At 26.1% G+C, this 21,952-nt stretch overlaps 1 protein-coding gene across 1 annotated transcript in view; it reads right to left on the bottom strand.

Annotated features, from left to right (window-relative positions):
• Positions 1-7,181: 7,181 nt before the first annotated feature.
• Positions 7,182-21,952, bottom strand: part of LOC119683557 (TRPL translocation defect protein 14-like) — a 29,024-nt gene continuing 14,253 nt past the window's right edge. Inside the window, exons 2-5 of the mRNA XM_038097272.1 lie at positions 19,105-19,172; positions 16,833-16,870; positions 16,403-16,440; positions 7,182-7,408 (exon numbers count right to left, since the gene is read on the bottom strand). Of these exons, the coding sequence (XP_037953200.1) occupies positions 7,197-7,408; positions 16,403-16,440; positions 16,833-16,870; positions 19,105-19,172 (356 nt within the window). The 3' untranslated portion in view covers positions 7,182-7,196. The remainder of the gene's footprint in view (positions 7,409-16,402; positions 16,441-16,832; positions 16,871-19,104; positions 19,173-21,952) is intronic.

Below are 21,952 nucleotides of genomic sequence, written 5' to 3'. Positions count from 1 at the left end.
GTTATACTTATTCATCTTTTTTTTCTGTTGGTAATAAAAAATGTAGGCGTTTATTTATTGTTAGCCGTCAAAACAAAATGATTTTTTTAAACATACGCCAGTTTATAAAAATTTAAATATTGATATTTATTTTAAAAAAACACATAAAAAGAAAAAGAACATATTATTTGCATATAAACTTTTAAAATTAATATATAAAAATAAATCATTTAAAAATTCTATATTGCAAGGAAACGTTTTCCGATTGTATAGTTTGAGATAGTTTTTTTTTGACCATAAAATGATTTTGTCTAAAAAAAAAAAATTAGACAATCCGCTTTGAGTAAATAAACTTAAATACTTTTTTTTTAAGCAGGTGGTCTATAAAAGATAAGATTAATCCGCAAATAAATAAATACTAAAAATTAATCAGTCGCAACTATTTGTTAAATAATATACAGGTATCATACTCCAACGAATAAACTTCATTCAAATATACTATAGTATAAATGCTTTAACTAAATTAATTAAATTAGTTTTTTGCTATATATAGAAAAATATGATAACCCACTTATAAAATAATACTTAAAAGTGTGGAAATCTTTTGACTCACCAGTGATATTATGTTCGAATTAATGGTATTGTTTAAATATTAGATTATCCAAAAATTAAATTAAAATTATTCCTCTTACTAAAGTGTTATTAAAAATTAAATATAATTCGAAAAAAATTTGAATAAACTATATGAATACAAAGATTATATTCCTTTAGTACAAGAGGACTCTTCTGGCCACAGTACCAGCTGTTGGGCTGGTACGACAATAGTTTTAATAATAATAATAATAATAATAGATTACATTCCTGCTATTTCTAGCTGGAACAACGAAAATGAACCAAATGTCTGTCAGTAAATGTCTGTGGAGCGTTGTAGTTTATGGATACTAATAACTAAATATGGTTTTGTTTAGGCCCTTGTGGTCAAAAAGACTAGGTTAGGTTACGCTGGCAGACCAAAAAATTCACGTGTAGACCATTAAGGTCAATTACGATATCAGATCAAAGTTTTAATTTTTGACGATAGTATGCATCACTTAGGATGCGCATGTTATTAGCGAATTTTATTTATTGTAAAACTGACAACCCCCAAGTATTTTTGTCAAATTCTCGAGAAAGCCGGGCAGTTACACAGCTGATGCTCTAGAGTTTCCTTTGCTCCGGCTCATTACACCTCCTACAAGCATCTCTGTGAATTAGGTTTAGTTTGTGCTCATGTGATGGACCAGACAGTGACCTGTCAATACACCAATTAATGTTCCACAGTTCCTTTGGCTAAACAAAAAAATTTAATTTTATTTCTATGTTACATTATTGTTTTTGAAACTGGTGTTTAAATAATATTCTTTGGTACAGCCGTCCAATAAAATTAAGTTAGGACTTAAGTGAGAGATTACACTGTCATATTAGAACGGATGTCCAGATATGTTCTAAACACATGTATCCAGATAACGCATCGATAGACGCCCCATTGGAATTTGAAGAAATTCCGCCGGTGTCAAATGAAGTTATGTATTTGAGATAACTTTCCCCGTGGTAAGAAGTGACACCCATTCAACCTCTATCGATCTTTGGATCACAGAACCCGGTGTGAAAATGAAACTTAATGCCAAGTGGCAGAAAATAAATATATTTATTTTTCCCGCGTAAATTTGGGTTTTAACTACGCCCACCACAACACTGCTCAGCCTCAAAACAGTCGAAGTGCACTGACCGCCGTGGTTCCAGATACACACCTCTGATCGGGTAACACAAGTGAACACTCACTCACTACCATTTACACTCCAAACAATGCCGGATGGTGCCGGGATTTTTTTGGTCTCTTACGACAGACATGCCTTACTTCGGGAATATTCTAACCCCTTACCCGTAGGGAGTATATTTCAGAACAATTTATTTATAACCATATCTAAACACGCAGAAAATTTAGTAAAAAAGAATTCAGCTAATTAAAATGTTCGTCATATCAAATTAGAGGAACATCAAAAATCTTGTGATAACCTCAAAAAAGAATAGACCACATCAGGTACCTAATGAAAACTACATGTAATATAAATTAAAAAAAAAAAACTTATGAAAACCAAGCATATGCTGTCAGACTTAATTAACACTCTTGACCTGCAAGAGGACATATCCTTACTTTTCTTATAATCAAGTTTTCTTTACATTTTTTTTTTGAAACAATATTAAAAACTTTAAATAACAAATTTAAATTATATTTTAAAAAAACTAGAGAGAAAGAAATGATTAATTTATTTGAATAATATTGGAATATTTAAAATCTATAGTTTTAATACTGAAGGTCTTCTGGGTACTTATCAGTTTTAAAAACCATTTTCGTTTTAAAAACTATTAATTTATTAATATCTTCTATATATATTATTTAATCTGAAAAGTCATGGCTTGAGATAATATATATTATTTTCATTGTTTCAAAATTTCTAAATGAAGGTTGTTGATAACAAACAATGAAATTAAATTTTTTGAGTAAACAGTAGATGGTCTTTGGAGATATGTTTGAAAGTTGAGTATTATACTATCTTCCTATTTATTTGCTAAATTTCTTATCAACCTAGTTAAGTGTTGAATATAAACAATTTATGGTTTATATATTAATCGTTTAGATTTTATTTAAAATAATTTTACTTCATAGTTCAAAAATGTTGTGTTGAAAAAATTTTTTTAATTGAATATTGACGTTTGATAAGGGTCTATTGGCAGCTCACATGTGAATTGAATTAAAATGCTAATGAAAAACTCTGATGAATTTTATAGAATAATAAGAGAATAAAAAAAATAATTTAATATATTCCTTCAAAATAAGACCGAGATTTTACAAGTGGAAGTAGTCAAGCAGCTTTAAACAAACAATAAAAAACATCACAGTATAAGGTAATAGTATATTTTGAACATTAAAATAAAAATTTGAGCAGCAATATTTTGTCTCCTCAGACGCATTTTGTCCTAAAAGGTAAACTGCCAGTAGAATCAAATCTGACCACTTTACAAGAACTTAATAGCCAACGCGAAAATATAGTTTAAATTTGGTATCACTGCTGATTCTACAATTAGGTTTATTATGACAGACCTTAATAACACTATATAAGCAAATATTTCAAACCAAGAGAAATTAAAGATGATATATAGATGGCGCTGCGAACAGCCTAGAAAAAATGGGAATGTGTAATTTATCCGACTGGCTAAATGTCATATTGTCTGAAGGAAAATAAAGTAAAAACCTACAGCTCACAAGGAGTTAAACGATTTCAACGATGATGCGATTTCTAAAAAAAATTCTTTCAGTTGTAGATTGGACAAAAAAAAACCATAGTATATAGTATTATTAAATGTTATTTCAAAGTTTATAAATAAAGTTTATTTATAAGTTTATTAAAATAATGGCTTATAGGATCTGTCTTAGTACATTTGGATAGGATATCCAATGTGGATAGATATTAAGATTATTAACAATCCTTATAATATTATAAGATGGTGTTTTTTAAACTACCATCCGACACAGATATCAATGAACTAAAGAATGATGGAAAAATTATCCATTAAAACGATTAAGTTAAAGATACATTATGGTGTCTTTCAAGAAATAGTCCCAACAACAGTGAAATGTGAAGATTCGGTTGGGATCAGTTGAGATCAGCTTACAGTTGATGAAACTGTAAGAAAAATTCTCACTGCTCTTTTTTTATTTGTAGATCAATTGTGCTATCTTTGGAGAAGTAGTTCCAATTTGAACAAGGATCAACGTTAGGTATTGATAAATCTTATAGAGCTCTTTGAGTATGGTTTTATATAGTCTCTCTCTTCTAAGATATTCTTCAGAACAAACTTCAATGGCATGGACTTTTTATAAAATATAGTTTACTGTAACTGTTATTCATTTATTTCTTTTATATAGTGCCTTATAAACAAGAAATTATTTAATATTATGACATATGAAATTTATCTCTAATTTAAGTTGATTAACTAACATTTTTTTAGTCATAATATAAAACTGCTGGTAATAAAAAATATATACAAATTTTATAAAATATGTGTCATGTGATTTGCAATTATTACTGCATGAGTTGAATAAAAAAAATATTACATTGCTTTCATTAGGTAAAATACAAATTACTACAAATGTGAATGTAATTTTAATGCAAAAGTTTCCTTTTATAAATGCAAATTTAAAAATTCGTAAGCAGAATTTTCATTCAAATGTGTTCATTACTCTAAATAACTAAGTACGTGAACATTAAAATAATTTAATTGTTTTTTTAATAATAATTTGCTTATACTTAGATATTCGCTAACATTAATACCAGATGCCAGAGCGCCATCTATTTGTCAACTATTTTCTTTAGGGCTATTGTGAGTGCAACGTTACATCGGAGAGTTTTGAAACAGAAATCAATTGAATATATAATCTTGTATAGAAACGTAGCTATAATTTTATTTTCAATTTCCTTTGTATTTCATATTTAAAGTTAACATTTTACCGTATTTTTAAAATAAAAAATATTGTAAAATCATTCGTATTTAATAAAATTTTAAAGTCCAAATGAGTTATGTGAAAAATTTTATATATACCGAATGGGTAAATAAGTTAGATAAATCTACTCTTTCAAAATAAAAAAGTGGACGCACAACAAGAGGTTGAAAACGATTTACATGTATGATATAAAACTGCATTATTCGTCGTAAAAACACAAAATATAGTCTTTGAAGCTTATTTATTAAAAGTACTCATCTAAGCATACAAATTTATCAAATGTATAATTTTATGCGTTTACGTGCACGGTTATATGAACGCACTTAGTGAATAATTTGTGTAAATTTAACAATCTGCTGTATAGTAGCACTATTTATATCAGTATTAATTAATATATGACAGCATAATATGCAATAGTCAGCAGCGCAATTTTTTAGCTTATATTGTTGAAATTTTAAATATTTGTGCAAACAGCTGAAACGCTATCAATAAATTATAAAATAAAATATCTAAATTATGCGAAAAGCCCAAACTAAAAAGTATTTACAAAGATATTTTTGTAAATGATTTGCTTGTGTTGGAATGCAACTCTGTATTGACAACAAATAAATGTACGATATAAATTTATTCGGTAAAATGTTCGCGTAAATTTATCAAGTTTGTGTAAACTATTTTGCATACAAAATTTGACACTTCATTTAGCAAGCAGATAAAGATATACGTTTAAAAGCTTTATAAGGCATTTATCAGTTTAGATGAGTACCCCTATTGTTGGAGATGTATATATATGGTTTATATAAAAATATATAAACAAATATATATATGTAGATAAAGTAGTGTAATAGGGGAGATAAGGCAGTGAAATAAAAGCAATTGAAACTGAAAGCAAGATAAGAAGAAGAGAAGAAGTAAAAAATAGGAGTTTTTGAGAAGTTGGATAAATTTGATAAATTAGATAAATTTGATAAGTTTGCAAAGTTAAAGTTAAACATAAATTCATAAAGACTAAATTTTATTTTTTGACTAAAGAAGTTTTTAATTTAATAAAAGTTTAAAGTTTAATAAAAATATTAAGAAACATTGTGTTTTTTTTTGTTTAAATAACTACATATATAATTACAAGAAACCCACTTTATAGCTTTAATGAAGCAGATAATATATTTAATGTTTATTGTAGTCATACCGGAGAGACATTTCAAAAAGTTAAACCCTAAAATGAATGTGAGCTTTTCAGTGAGTGCCAATAAATACTAGTTGTTGGTGGTTTCCATACAGTGGCGGAGCTAGACCGACTCGGCACGACGGCGACATCAGAATTACGAGGCCCCCTTTATAACCCAGTTGTAGAAGTAAATAAGCTATATTCACTAATACGACAAAGCATGATGGAAAGTTTTATTGCTAATCAAATTACAATAAACACAAATTAAAATAAATGAATTTTCCTACTTTTACTCTCATTCAATTTTTTTTTAAATTATATCATAATTTTCGCCAGCTGCTATTTTTGTTTCAGTTTATAGAATTTGCAATGGAGATAGTCTCTTTTGGATCATCATATTTTTCTAGTACTTCTTAATCAATTTTAAGTTTCAGAAGCTTCTTTCCGTCGAAGCTCTACTGACTGGAACTGTGAACATGAATCTGGTTACTATATAAATATTCGGGAATATTTCAAATATGGTTAATGCCATTATTAAATCAAATTGTTTAAAATATTTATTAAGTGCTTAGAATCCACAGTCAGTAACTTTTTGCGAGGCCCCTGTGGGCGCGAGGCTGTCGGCGGTCGCCAACATCGCTGACGCCTAGCGACACCACTGTTTCCATATAAGAATTTCCAATTTAAACGGCGATATTTCCAAAACTGAACTAGGTAGATATTCAATATCGTTTAGTTTTCGAGATATCAGACTTTAAAATTGAAAATTTTTACATACCATAAAAACCACCAACAACAAGTAGTCTACTTACTATTACTCATCATTTATGTAATTAATGTAAAATTGAATATACTTATAGGTACAGTGGATCTACTAAAATCCGTTATCAAATAACCATACCCAGGAAATCGAAATCGTGCCCTTGTTTAAATTTTTATAAAATCGTATATGCTGATTCTATGGTACAGTTAAATTTTTGAATATTTTAAACTGAACTGTTAAAATGTAATTTGTGACTATAGAAGTAAATCTACAAAAATGCAATATTATTGGAAATATACTATATAAATAAATTTTTAATATTGTATATCATAGCACTTACATTTTTTGAGTAACATTCCTGAAATTGTTAACTACGTATACTGTTGAACTACATAATCCCCAACAAAATAGATTATTTCACCACAAAAGTTTAAAAATAATCAAAATGAAAAATTTGTATATCAAAAACATTCCATTAAAAAGTACTTAAAAATTTGTTAGTTAAATAAATAAAAAGTATTTAAAAACTCAAAAAAAAATAAGAAGAAATACACACAAAACACAAAACAACAATAAAAGCTCAAATAAAAAACTAAAACAGCTGATAGTTTATAATTAGCAACAAACAATAATTAAATTTTTAATGATAAATGAATCTTTTTTTTTGTAGAGATATGAGATATGACAATCTCGGGTGCGGTTCAAGCGCATCTTTCTGAGTGTGAATGATTTTAAAAATTTTGCAGAAGTTATACAAATATGTTATATTGGACAGCTTGAAGACAAGAGAGCAATTCTATTCTTTTATGTACGTGGCGGACACACTCACCTTCACTGCCATTCGGCTTAGAGGCTGCGTTCGCCAGGCAACGTGGACAGGAAGCAGTCGAATCGATAAGACTATGTTCCGGTGCAACATACGGAAGATCTTTATATATGAAAGTAGTCGGTGTAGGTGGTGCTAAATTACGATTTGAAATGATTAATATTTCATAAAAATAATCACATAATAATTTCAAAAAAATAAATACCATACATACTATACATAATTGTCTAACGTCAATAATTTTAATCTAATTGTATACAGATATGCATTAAACATATATTATCGTGATTTTTTTTTTTTTTGATGGAGGAAGCTACTTGCACACGTTTTTAGAAAAAAATTATCTAATAATTTCTAAGTCACATGTGATTTGTTTTTCTATATTATCACAAAAATTATCTTCTACTTGTTACTTTTTAGTTATCAATCATACACTTTGCTTATTCATATGTGATATAGCAAAGCTATTTTTAAGCTTATAATAAACACGGCAATTTGAAACAACACCTTTGAGTTGCCATAACTCATTAGCACTTTTATCCTTTCGTTATCAAAGTAACTGTCTAATTATCATTGCTGAGCTATCTTTATTTTTATATTTATAGCATACTTAAATATTTGCTATTTAATATTTAATTAATAAGCTATTACTTCTTCAGAGGAGAGCTGTAGTTTGCAGAGAATAAAGAAATGAATTTTCGTAATTTTTTGTATATTGGTTTTTATTGGACACGTGTCCAAAATTTGATCCAAAAAATAAATAACATTTTTTAATTTTGATATTTCGAACTACTTAATATGATAATGATATTTATTTAAAAAAAATAAAGTAATGTACTACTCATTAAAAGAAAAAGATACTTTTATATGTTGTATCTGCAGTTTTTTCTTTCATTTCAAAAGTTTATTGCAAACCAAAAACGGATAAATTTTATATAGGCCGTGTGCGAGTTCGAGTAAATTGAGGGGAATAGTAAATTATGTCGGTATGGCAGCGAATGTTGGTATTTACCAGAATTTCGAGTAGGTCAAATTAGATAAAAATTAGGTAAATTAGGTGTTACCATTGTGAAAATTTTATAAGATCTTTAATATTAAAATTATAATTATTATGACATGTTCTATTAATTATAATCGCAATTCAATTAATAGAACATGTCATAATAATAAATAAATTTGAAAATTTTTAACAAAAAATATGACTTATTTTCTATTTCAATTAGAAAACAGTAAATAGTAAGGAATAAAGGAAGAGTAGTGCTACAATAATAATTTAATTGTTTTTTTAATTAATTAATTTAAGTAACTATACAGCTGTTTCAAATATTGCCAAATACAAATTATCAGTTATCGTTGGATATTTTGGACTGGACATAAATGTTGACCGAGTGAGTATTGAAATTACACCCATTTAGTCAAGTTTTAGACACCTGATTCAACGCCGTACTTGAATTATGTTTATTATGTTCTGTAAAATTTTTGCTCCCCCAACAAATTTGCTTAATTTTACATGTGTAAACCAAATATAAACCACAGCTATATATATACTATAAAACCAATTAAATATAACGAGAGTGGCTGTTATAATTCATTTCTATTTTAGTAAAACCATCGTTGTTTATAATAGCCGTTTTTTTTCTTTCAGAGTTGTAATAAAAAAAAGTATTAGGTCTAGTTGAAACAAATTGGCATCACTTTTAAAATATGTTTAATGTTTATTTTTGACATATGTTTTTTTAAGTGTATTTTGATATGAAAAAATTGTAACCACTAAAAATTAATTAATTTAAATAAAGGTAGAGAAAATGGTTAGCATTTTTTTTATATTTCAATTATTTTATTTATTTATCTATTTGAATTTATTATTAAATGAAATGCTCATATGATTCTAATGGATGAGTGGAGTTTTGCAACATATTTCTAGTGAACATTCTGAATAGACTAATTTTTGAATTTGGCTGCACTGAAACTGAAAACGTAAAAATTTTTACAAGTAAAATCTAACTCTGAAGATTTTAAGAGCATTGTTTTTGCTTTATATGTTTTCTTTCGTAAGTTGCAAGTATTTTGTTGCTACTCTGAAAGAAAAAATTACGACCAAATTCATAAAAATCATTTATTTAAAATGAAATAAAATAATAAAATAAAAATTGTTTATTATTGATACTAATCTTTAACCAGTTCATTGTATTTAGTAGTTTTCTTTATTAGACTAATATGATCTCATTATTGTTTCTTTTTTATAAAAAAAAAATATATTAGTATTTTTAGTATTTCGTTCGCAGAATTTTTTGTTTTACTTTTCATAATCAAAATTCAAGATTTTAACGCATTTAATTGAAAAAGCAAAATATATTAAAAATTGTCGGCTCATGCACAAACTATATAAAAATATAAAAAAATGATTATTTTTAAAAATTAATTAATTTATTTTCGAAAAAAAAATTTTTTTATTCAAAATAATATATTTACTATACCACAGCGTATATAGTACTTCACACTACACTCTATCGAGTAAAAAGGAATAGAAGACATAGTTAACTCTTTAACTCTAAACGTTAAAATATAATATTATATTATTTGAATAATACTATTTTTTATTAAAATGCAAATTTTTGAAAGCACAAATTAAAACAAGATGGGCCGATTCGTATCTTGAGTTTTGTTGTTGTTGTTGTGGTTTGAGTTAGTGCTATTGCGCACATTTACTCTTTTATAGTTGGGGGGCTTATCCCTGCCCCACACTAATCTTTAACTATACTAGAATTGTTAGGTTTGTTAGGTTGTGCAATGTATCCACTTTTATGTATAATTTTAGGGCTCTTCCCTTGATATATTTTTCACTAAGTCGATCCTTAGATCTCTGTGCATGTCTGTTGTTCTAATATACCATGGAATCTTACTACTGACTGTAAGTATAAATTAAGTCAGCAAACTTGAGCATGACTTAAGTCACGAGAAATATCCCCTAAATTAAATAGGTTCTATATACCTCTACCCTATAACCCTTCTGAAACCAAGTTCATATAAATTGTTTGAAATGTATATTTATTACAATTAATATAATAACAAAGAAATAAGCTAAGTATCCCGCTTTGATTAAAATATTATGTTTAACAAAAAATGTTGGGCATCATATACAACATCAGTAAAAAAATAAGGGCAACTGATTTTCAATGTGGCATTTAAAATCTATATTAAGTTGAATATTTCATATACTTTACTAATAATTAATTAATTGGTCTGAACCATGGTCATTGGTCATAGTGAAGCATGGTCGGATTTAGCTAGTTAATGAAAACTGTTCTGATTGGTCAAACATTCCAACCACTGATAAAATCATCAAAACATTTAATTAGTCCAACATATAGTATTATGAGTTTAATAAAAAAAATCGGAGACAAAGGAGATTATGGGAATTTCGTTTATACATATTGGAAAATATTGTATATATACTTAGATATAAGATAGCTCTCTGCATATTGAGTGTCGTGTTTGCTGTTCTTGAGCCTTTAAGTTTATCGGTTATATATTTTTAAGGTCCTATTGGTACTATTTGAACAATATTAACTTTTTAAGCAATTTATACTTGTTATCGAAACCTAGATTCACCGCTACAATTCTGAAAGGTTAGATGTGATGTTCAATGATTATTTTTTTTAGCATTTTGATTCGAATCACAAAAATTCTCTGCCATATCTGGTGTAAATAGATACTTGAAGCAATGCTATACTTGGTGGAGTTAAAAAAGTGATAGCCTTGTTGGAAACTCAACACGTTTCCCGAAAAACACTTTGTTAATACTAAATTTTCTATATAAGAAAAATATGTTTAGTTTTAATTATTTTATTTTTGGTTTAAATATTTAAACTATCTGTTGATGTGTTTTGTGTAAATTATGCATGGTGTCTAACATGTTTTCCTGTCAGTATTAGAATTATTTAAAAATATATGTTAAAAATATAATATATATATAATATAATATCCACCTCATTTATAATAGTGTGAACGATTTCATTTTTAATGTATAAAACTTGTAATTATTTTTTAATATTTGCATTCATTATGCTAATATATTGTAATTAAGTAATTATCACCTCCATTTTGCATAGTTACAATATATGTATTTATTACAATATATATTATGGTAAGAAATTGTTAATATTTTTCTGATATCTAATAAATAAATAATTTATTATTTACAAAATTAATTAAAAAATACTAAAATGTAAAATTTGTAAATCAATATACATATAATATATATCGACTTCATTATACTATAACTCCTTAATAACAGATGGAAGTGGAATAATAATTTTGTTACAAATGTTTATAGCTCAACACATTAAATGGAAGATAATAAACTTTAACTTATATTCGAATAGTTTTTTGATTGCAAAATAAAAGTTCTCAGCGAACTTAAGTTAATTAGAGAAAAACACGCAAAGTCATATATCTTGTACTTTAACTAAGTTGCTATATAGTACCTTGTATCTAAAAGTATCTAAAGAAAGTACGGCCAAGATCAAGTACGAAACTACGTAAAACAAATAAAATATTAAAATAATATTTAATGTTTCGTGTTTTAGTTTGGTTTTTATTAGCATTTACGTTTAAAATATTTAAGAAAATATTTTCAGAATATCAAGTATACAAAAACGACTAAGGAACTGAAAAGCCTTCAACGTATTGGGACAGAAAATGTCTATGAGATATAAGACATACGACAAACGTTGTCAATTTAAAAATAAATACAAATTCGCTTTTTATTTACTCTTGTTAAACAACCTAAATTTTATTTAAATAACGCGATTGTGCAGATACTTTCTTCGTCCCATTTGTCATTGTATAATTCCGCAAATGACATTTAAAGTATTTTTTTCGGTTGAAGAAAAATTTTTTAAGAACTTAATATTCTACATTTTATTTAAAATATAAACATTAATTTTACTATATTTTTCTTTGTATTCTAGAACACGTCAAAATTTAGTCGCCATCATACGCAAAAAATATTTCATTAATGTATTTTTCACGAATATCTTATTCTTATGCGTATATATACAGGTTTTATTCATATATATTAAAACTGTCAACAATATAAGGTATTCGTCATGGTAAAATTTTGCACGAAATCATAAAATAAAAACATTTGTTAATAGTAATCTAGAATTTGTAGACTTATTATCTGCTACGATTTCATTTTATATTTTAAAACCATTTTTTTTTTCAAATAATAGCCTATTCACACAGCATAAGCAATTGTAATTGGGAATGAAATTTTGCTCGTTGAGCTTACCTTGCTAACAGCATGTTCACACTGCGAATCATAATTGTACCTTAATTGTATCGAAAAAAAAACAGCATAGCCGTTCACAATAGAGACTTGCGAAATTAATGCATTTGCAAATGCAATTTGCTTTTCGTATTGCAAGTACAAAAGTGTTGCGAATGCGTGTTCAATACTTTTTGTTTTTGTAAAAGATATTATTTTCGCATTTGCAACGACTCACCAAGATTATGAATTGCCCTATTGAAAATAAATATAGATTTCAACATCGCAATCTTTTCAACAATACCATCTTTCCACTGTTTTATGTAGTATGTAGGCAAAACATACAAAATGAACTAATTATAAATAAATCAACTGATTTAAGGTAAAAAATTTTGAATGCAACCCTTAAAAATAAATTTAAGTGGAAACACGTTATTATCATATCTTTTCCATATAATTATGCAGGCTTAGGATCTCACATATCATAGAAGAATTGTTGATCTCTAGATGGAAAAAACTTAGTATATGATTTCAAGAATATTAAAGAGAGTCACATTTGTTTTTATTGAGGCCATGGTAAGAGAAGAACAAAAAAGACAGGGAGAGTGAGGATCGTAGGTTAATAAGGGTTCATGATTAAAGTTTGTATATTTAATTTTGAATCGCATGAATAATCTATTTAGTTTGGATTCTATTTATTAATGTTAATTTTCCTCAGCGAGATAAGCTCAGAAGTTTTATATTATATTTATTTATGAATGGTATTCTATATTGAATAGTGAAGATTTTTCAAGATTATCGTTTATATTGAAGCTATTTGAGCCAATGCACTGGAGCACTTTTACTCTTTATCAATTAGAGAAATCTTCAAAACCCCTCTTTACGCCTTGACTGGATTAATGTTTATCACTTTATCAGACTAAGTAATAATTGAGCTCAGATTTGCATACCTCCCCGTTAACCATTCTGAGATTTAATAACTCGGTTTTAGTAAGTCTGTCAGTTTTCGCAAATAATTTCAGGGCTCTATCCTTTATAAATTTTTTGATGGAATCAATCTTGAGGTCCCTAAGGATGTCATTCATCCTAATGTACCATGGTATATTGAAAAGTCTTCTCAGAGCCTGGCTTTGCGCAATTTCTAGCTGGCGAATAGTAGTGTTTGTAGGTTTACTAAATGCTACAGTTGAACATGTTATGTTCTATATGAAGGACTGTTCCATATATCTGACTAATACTTGTAGATGTTTTAAATTCGCCTTTACCCATGGTATTTTCGTCATAGGAAAATACCATAATATATAGTAGTTTTATTAAATACTAAAAAATACAAAGAGTAGTTGAAATAACGGAATGGGTTTTAGCAAGTTCAGAATCAATCTTTGTCTTTAAAGAAGTGTAACATCACTCAGTTATGGATTTCTACGTTTATGTTGTAAACTTAAGTGCTAATATATTTTTGCTGACTTAGAAATATAAAATAAATATTTACATGTTTTTTAGAACCGTATTTGGCATTTGAATCCAATAATATACATATTGTTGACAGTTATGCAATTATTGTATTTCAATTTAAACATAAATTTGAAACGTTCTATATGAAAATTATTTCATTGAATTCTTTTTTATTTTAATTTTTACTGTGCCTTAATTTTTTATGAGTAATGAAATTTGATGATTAGCAAGTCTGGCAATTTATCGAGTTGCAGAATTAAGAATTATTTCATTTTAATTCAATAAAGAATTTTTTGCTTGACTTACTTTTAAATTTTGCGAAAAATGCTAGTCAATATAAAAATATAAAATAAGTTTATTGAACTTATTTTGCTTGTTAAAATTAATAGGTCACTAAATAGTGTATGTTAGAAAAAAGAAATCAGTTTTAATATGAAATAAAATTTAAAATTATTTAAAAAACAAAATCTAAAATTATTTAAAAAACAAAATGTAAAATATTGAAAAAAAATTGCTTGCAAATATGGAATTAATGCTATGTATGCTAAAACTATATAGTATATATCTTATAAATACTGTACTGTCTTATATATTATATATACAATATATATTATATAGATGTATATTACTTATACTTTCTGCTCAAAAAGTATCCGAAATTTGTAATTTAAAATACGTGAAGATATCTCTGATCTGATCTGATATGAATGAAAGTATTTGATCTGATATATACATGGTGACTTGTGAAAAACAACTATTTAGCCGAAGTACCAACAACTGGAAGATTTTGTGTATCTTAAAATGTGACGCACACTAAATATTTAAGGTTCATTGATATTTTATATCAATATATATAGTTTCATTGATATGACAATTTTTAATATTTTTAAAACGATTGGAAAAAATATCACATGAAAATTAAAAATAAATTTTGGTGAGAAAAAAAAGTAACGCTGTATCACAAGTATGGCTTGATAAGACTTACGAATTCACTTTACCACACTCTGTAAATAACTCCTTCAGTGACAGTATACCAACAAAATCGAAAAAAGTAGAGAAAGTCGACCTAAGATGCGATCGGAAGAATGAAATCGCCAAAAACGGTCCTAAATGCAGAAAAAGAATATACTATCACTAAGAATGTACTGTGTCACTAGTGGATGAAAACGATGGTTACGTGAATTCTACTTCAAAATCCTCCTGCATGTGGTATATTTTCCAGAAATGCATTCTACTTTATAACCTTTTCGTATAACTTGGAAAAATGACTTGGAAAAGGAAATTTTAGCTTGAAACCAGAGAGGTCTATTTTGAATGTCTCACCAATTATTCTATAAGATGGATTTAGAAATATACAAAAAATTTTGGAATATTTGAATTAAATTCAAGGAGAATACTTGTATATTAATAAATAAATCCGAATCTTTCCAAATATGATAGATTTTAATATTTCGATCTAAGAATACGATGGAAACAGTTTGGAAACAATTGGAATAAATATTACCATTCGTGTATTGTCTCTAGTTGGGATTATTTTGAAGGAGTAAGAAATATATTTAAGAACAATTGACATAATGAAGCATACATTATTCCGCTTACTTTTTGAAACAAATACGATATGTTGTATCATCAATATATGTATATAAAATATTGATATAAAACATAGACAATGGAGAGAGTATGAAAGTAATATGCATGTATATATAAAAGATATGTTCATATAGATATTGTATAAATAAAATAAATTTTAGTATTAAATATTTATATTAAATACTTATATGTAATATGAATTAATTTAATGGAAAATACTATAACACCGCGACATATGTGGTCTCTTGTTTTATATAATATGTAATATATCATCATTTTGTACTATATAAAATAATTATATATTGTTAACTATATATATAATTAAAAAATATATATGTAAAAGTAAAATACTTACATTATTACCATTATTATCACTTACATATATATTTTATAATTACATATATTTAACAATATGTAATTATTTTAGATAAAATAAGTAATATGTTAAATAATATATATTATATGAATATCTTTACATTATATTACTCATATTTTTTAAAAAAAAAATTTATATATATTATTTAGCTATCATTGTATTTTATATTTAATACTATGATATCTTATGGTATGTATTAATTACTATTATATGTGATTTATATATCAAGTATTTAGTGGTGCTATATTTATTATATATATATAGTAATTTTATATACTATATTTATAGTTATAACTTTATATAATATTTTAATTATATTATTAATTTCTGTATAATACAACAATTATATTTTTAATATACTTGTATAAAAAATATATAAAATAAAATAAAATTAAAAATTAAATATTTATTTAATTAAAAAATGTCTTATAATTACCTTCTTTTTCCGTCAGGTCCGAAAACTTTACACCGCCACTAGATTTAAAAAATAAAATTAAATACAAATTTAATTTAAATTTCAACAAAATTTTTATATCGAGATTTTTTAAATTAAATTTAATTTTTATTTTTTATTTAGTTTTTTTTTATTTTTTTTTTTTTTTTTTGAGAAAAACGAAACGATATAGTAGTAGAATTTGAATGCCACCGCACAACACAATATCAAATTGTTTGCAGCATTTTTGTTATAAAAAAATTTAAGATTTTCTCATTTTCAGCTTAAATATACTTTTATCAAAAGCAACTTTTAAATTTATGCCAAGAAATTTAATTACAGCAAAACTATTTTACATTTACTTTTGCAATTTCTTATATATTTTTTTTTTCAAAATTTAATTAAAAATTTATTTTTTATTTAAGGCATTTACCTGAGTAGTACGGAAGCCGTTTCAGGCACACGGAATACCTGAAAATATGAATATGCTCATTGTTGTTTGGGTTTCGAAAATTTCAAAATTTAATAAGAAATCATAATGAAGCATTAAACGATATATTTCATAAAATTCGACTTGATACTAACATATCATTATCTTAATTTTCACATTCCGTCGAAAGAATGTATGTAGCTACAATATCTTATCTTAAGCAATTTTGTATGCACAAGCGCTAGTATACACGGGAAAATGTATTGGCTTTTAATTATTATACTTAAGTATTGCAGATTTATTCAGCGCTTACAACATTTCATTTATGTTCATTATAATAATAATTAAGAACATAATAATATTAAATTTTATGATATTAACATGGAGCAGCAATCTTAGATCTCATACAGTGGCATGTATCTCATAAAGTCTCCTAAAATATTTCAGACTATTTTACACTATAAATTGAAGTATTCCTATTGATTTACGAGTACTTATATAAAAAAGGAATCTGAAGATTATAGTAAGGCCAAATAATTGTTGATACCAGGAATCGATCGAGTATATATTTCGTTAAAATGTAATCATTTCTATTAATATATAATATAATCAAGTTAAAAATAAAGGTTAGGAATGTTAAAAAAAAGTTAGGCACATTAAGTTATAAGGTATATAAGTATAATCGGCTGATCGAAGATCACACATAAACTATACAACATTATTAGCGATTCTCGATGTAAATTTATCTCTAAGAGGCAATTGATCTTATTTATTAATTAAATGCAAATTTCATTATTGCTACTCCCTTCAAGTACTATCTTCGCCAAAAACACAATTTTCGAATAATGTAAACATGATACATTTTATTCTTCTTTTCATCAGATAAGGATATTTTCTATTTTCTTCTATTCTTCAAATAATGCTATTACGTGCCATATAACTTTTTTATACACAAGTTACGTCTATTACATCAACCTGAGTTTCGAAAAGGAAGTAGGGATTTAATAATAATGTTAACATACGTCCTGACGTTTAAAAAAAGCTGTATAGGTTCTCAAACCGGTATCGTAATTTGTGTGACAACATATTTTTATACAAGGAAAATGGGATTAAAAAAATCGATGGACAAAAAAGGTCGATAGAAAATAAATAAAAAAAAGATCGATAGAAAAAAAATAAAAAAAAATCGATAGAAAAAAAATAAAAAAAAAGATCGACAGAAAAAAATATAAAAAGATCGATTGAAACCAAAATAAAAAAGATCGATAAAAACATAAATAAAAAAGATCGATAAAAACATAAATAAAAAAAGATTGATAATAAAAAGTAGAGATCGATAGAAAAAAATAAAAAAAGATCTATAGGAAAAAAAAATAAAAAAAAGTCGATAGAAAAAAAATAAATAAAAAGATCGATAGAAAAAATATAAAAAAAGATCGATAGAAAAAAATAAAAAAAAAAGATCGATAGAAAAAAAATAAAAAAAGATCAATAGAAAAAAAATAAAAAAAAATCAATAGAAAAAAATAAAAATAAGATCGATAGAAAAAAAATAAAAAAAAGATCAATAGAAAAAAAATAAAAAAAAGATCGATGGAAAAAAATTAATCAAAAATAAAAAAATATAAAATAAAATAAGAAGATCGATAGAAAACAAATAAATAAGATCGGTTGACATCAATTAAAGAATCGGTTAACTTTTGAATTTAAACAGATTCATTCTACTCAACTTTTAATAGAGATATTTATACTAAAAAGAGCACCTATCCCTTCAAAATTTAGATATCATAAAAATTTTGATATCTTAAAATAATTTATTTAAATAGCCAATCTTAATTCAACAAACTGTAATTTAAAAGTCTTGTTTGGTTTTCTAGTTTAATTATTGTAAAACTTATAATTATTCGAAAAAAGTGCTAAAAAGTAGTTACGTTTCTATAGATAATGGAAACTTCTTCTATACTAATGTTCAAAAACTTTATAAAACTTTATGCATGATTAACATACATTATAATTAAAACCAGACTTTTAGCGGTACCATAAAAACTTTAATACTGCAGTAATATAAGAACTTCAAGACATAATGCACCACCAGGCCTTACTGGATCTCTATGATCAAAGTACATGCGTGGTGGTATAAAATGTTTGAAATCAAATTAACCTGAAGGCGAATATAGAATAATACAAATAGATAACATAATTTTAAATGGATTTAAGATATTTTATAATTACCTGTTTGAATATGAAAATCTTAATAACTAAAGTATCTACATACCTTCCATCCTAGATTTTCAAAAAATGTGCAAAGGCGGGATTGACCAGTTGTTTTACCACCGCATGGACCTAAAATATAATAAAAAAAATTCATTAAAATATAAATTTTAATTATTGTTTTAAATATTATATATTTAAAAAAAAAATTAAATATTCTATATATTTATGAAATATATTTTTATAATATATATATTTTTTAATAATATATATATTATTATAACATATAATTTCTTATAAGTATATAATATCTTGTTGGTCAGTATGGAAGGTTATATATAAAAAAAATATTTGCAAAAACCTTAAAAATGGTCTTTGCGTATAGACGCAGTATCCAACGCATGAAAAAATATATTTTAAAAATAAATTTAAATAAATTTAAAATTGTTAACAACAATTGTATGCAACAAAATGAATAACAAAGTATCTGCCAATTATTTAATTTTAAATTAAAAATATGCATGCCACCCACTGTGTAGGGTAGAATAGCAAGGCGAGATCTGCGAAGAAATTGCATTGGCTGCAGTGCATTATTTATGTAATTAGCCTTGACTGTGGCAGTAAATGACGGCTACAAATCCCGTCTAATAGGTGCTTTGGAGCACTTGACAATAGCGAGCAACGTGACAGGGAAATTACAAATAATTTCGAATAAATTAAATCAACCAAACTGTGATAAGTTAATAAGTAAATAGCATTTAAGTAAATTGCATTTTAAATTAAACTAAAAATTGTTAAAAACAATCATAAATTTAATTTATGACATTTATTGACATTACTGAGATAATTTCACTTTATTCGAAAAAAAAAAACATAATAAAAAATATGCATGTAGCTCTTGATCAAGGTTCGGCCCTATAATTAATTTATTGTGTTGCCAGACTAATAGAAAAACACATATCTTGCTTTATTAAGTTGTTTGTTTTTAATAGTAAATAAAACTTATGTCTAATAATATACTAAGAAACATGGAAGGAACAATGTAAGTAAAGTAATGATAGTGATTACTAGAATGAACCTTTTGTGTGTTCCTAGGAAAAGGTGTATACTTGACTCAACTGGTATGGGTTACCTGTTTCTGACTCTCCGATTTTATTCAAAAAGTTGTAAGTTAGCATTAGTAGTAGTGAGCTGGCAAATTATGAGATCCTTAGAATGGGAAATATAATTACTAGTTACTTTGTTTGCCAATCGACTATGTGGAATTAGGAAAATATATAAATTTGAAAGAAATATTAGCTTATGCCAGCCTTAATGGGCCAAACGCTAATATGTGGCATTATTTGTTCATTTAAAAATGTGTTTAATAAATCTTTGAACTCTTAATAATACGTAAATTGTTTTATAAAAAATCACTTTAAAAGCTAATTGAGTTTGATTGACTGAGTGGATACAGGAATTGATGATGACGATGATGGTTAACTGTTTCCAACAAAACTTTAATCATATGCATGACTTATCAAAAAAATTGTAATAATACAATAACTGCTTACGAATTTCATTTTTAAAAGCTTCTAAATAAATATGATAGATGTTGTTAAATTTAAGAACCGAACGAGTACATGTCCCGGAGTCAATTGTATACGACGGTCAAGTGTCACTTACTGGTAAACTTAAATTTAATTAAAATTAATCAAATTCGCTCTCTTGAAGGAAGTGAATTCACACTGCTTATAACAACAGATATGTCTAACATAAATAATTATATACAATAACAAGTATACAATGGTGTTTTTAGAGCCTTTAATATTTCTACAACCACAGTTTATGATATTCTATATAATAACTAAAATATGATAGATCACAATTCAATTCACCATGAGCCTCAACAACATAGCCCTATTAATTATAGATTCGCCAACATGTCGCCCAAAATATCACTGCGAAATAAGGAAAAAGACTATTTACAAGAACATGGAGATATGGTTCTGTATATCTAAAAAAGTATGGAAAGATATTGTCTAAAAGTAATCTATGCTACAAGGCTAACTATAATAGCATCAGCCTTTTATTCAAACTGTGATGAGAAGGAGGAAGAAAATCGAGGAAGGCTGTCGAAAGACACTTTCGAAATCCTAGTGAACACTTCAGTCAAAATATTTACAGAGTCAAATCGAAATGGTTTTGAAAATAGGGAATGGTCAAACCGCCCTAATGTGCGACGATGATCGACAACTGAGGGTTGTTATCTTTGAATAAAACATTTATTTTCGTATAGGTACATAGCTTTAGCTCTGACAAACATTGAGCAATTAACTATAAATATATTTTGACTCCTGTATTGGTGAGTATGTCTTTCATTATTTTTTGCACACTTAGTGTTACCATCTCAGCTTTAAAATATATTACAAATTAGTACAATAACATAATAACAAATAAGAAAACATTTTTCTAATAAAAAACAGAATCAGAACATTTTAATGTTTACTATAATTAATATATTATAAAATTTCTTTCTAAGATTACTTTTTCTGAAAACACTACTAAAAAACACTGCTTTTTGAAAATATTTATACAAATTTTTATAAAAATCCATTACTCATATATTGTTAATTATTACAGAAACAGATGTTTTTGTATATAATAAAATAGAAAAATATATAAAATATACCATATATGGTTAATTGTGATAAAGACATAGTGGTAAACCTTATGTGAAATGATGTTATTCATTCAAGCTAAAATTGATAATCTGTTCCAAAGATTTAACAAACAAACGATGTTATTATACACACAAGTACACGCTACATTAACTCTAGAGACAAAAGAATTACCTCAGCCCAACGCACTCCACATACAATATTCTCAGATATCTAGATTTACTTGGTCTAATTTGGATAAAAAAACGCACT

This window comes from Teleopsis dalmanni, chromosome 2 (genome assembly GCF_002237135.1).
Source record: "Teleopsis dalmanni isolate 2A chromosome 2, ASM223713v2, whole genome shotgun sequence".
Lineage (NCBI taxonomy): Eukaryota > Metazoa > Arthropoda > Insecta > Diptera > Diopsidae > Teleopsis > Teleopsis dalmanni.
Note: the sequence above shows the minus strand (reverse complement) of the source record. Positions and strands in the feature narration are given on the sequence as shown.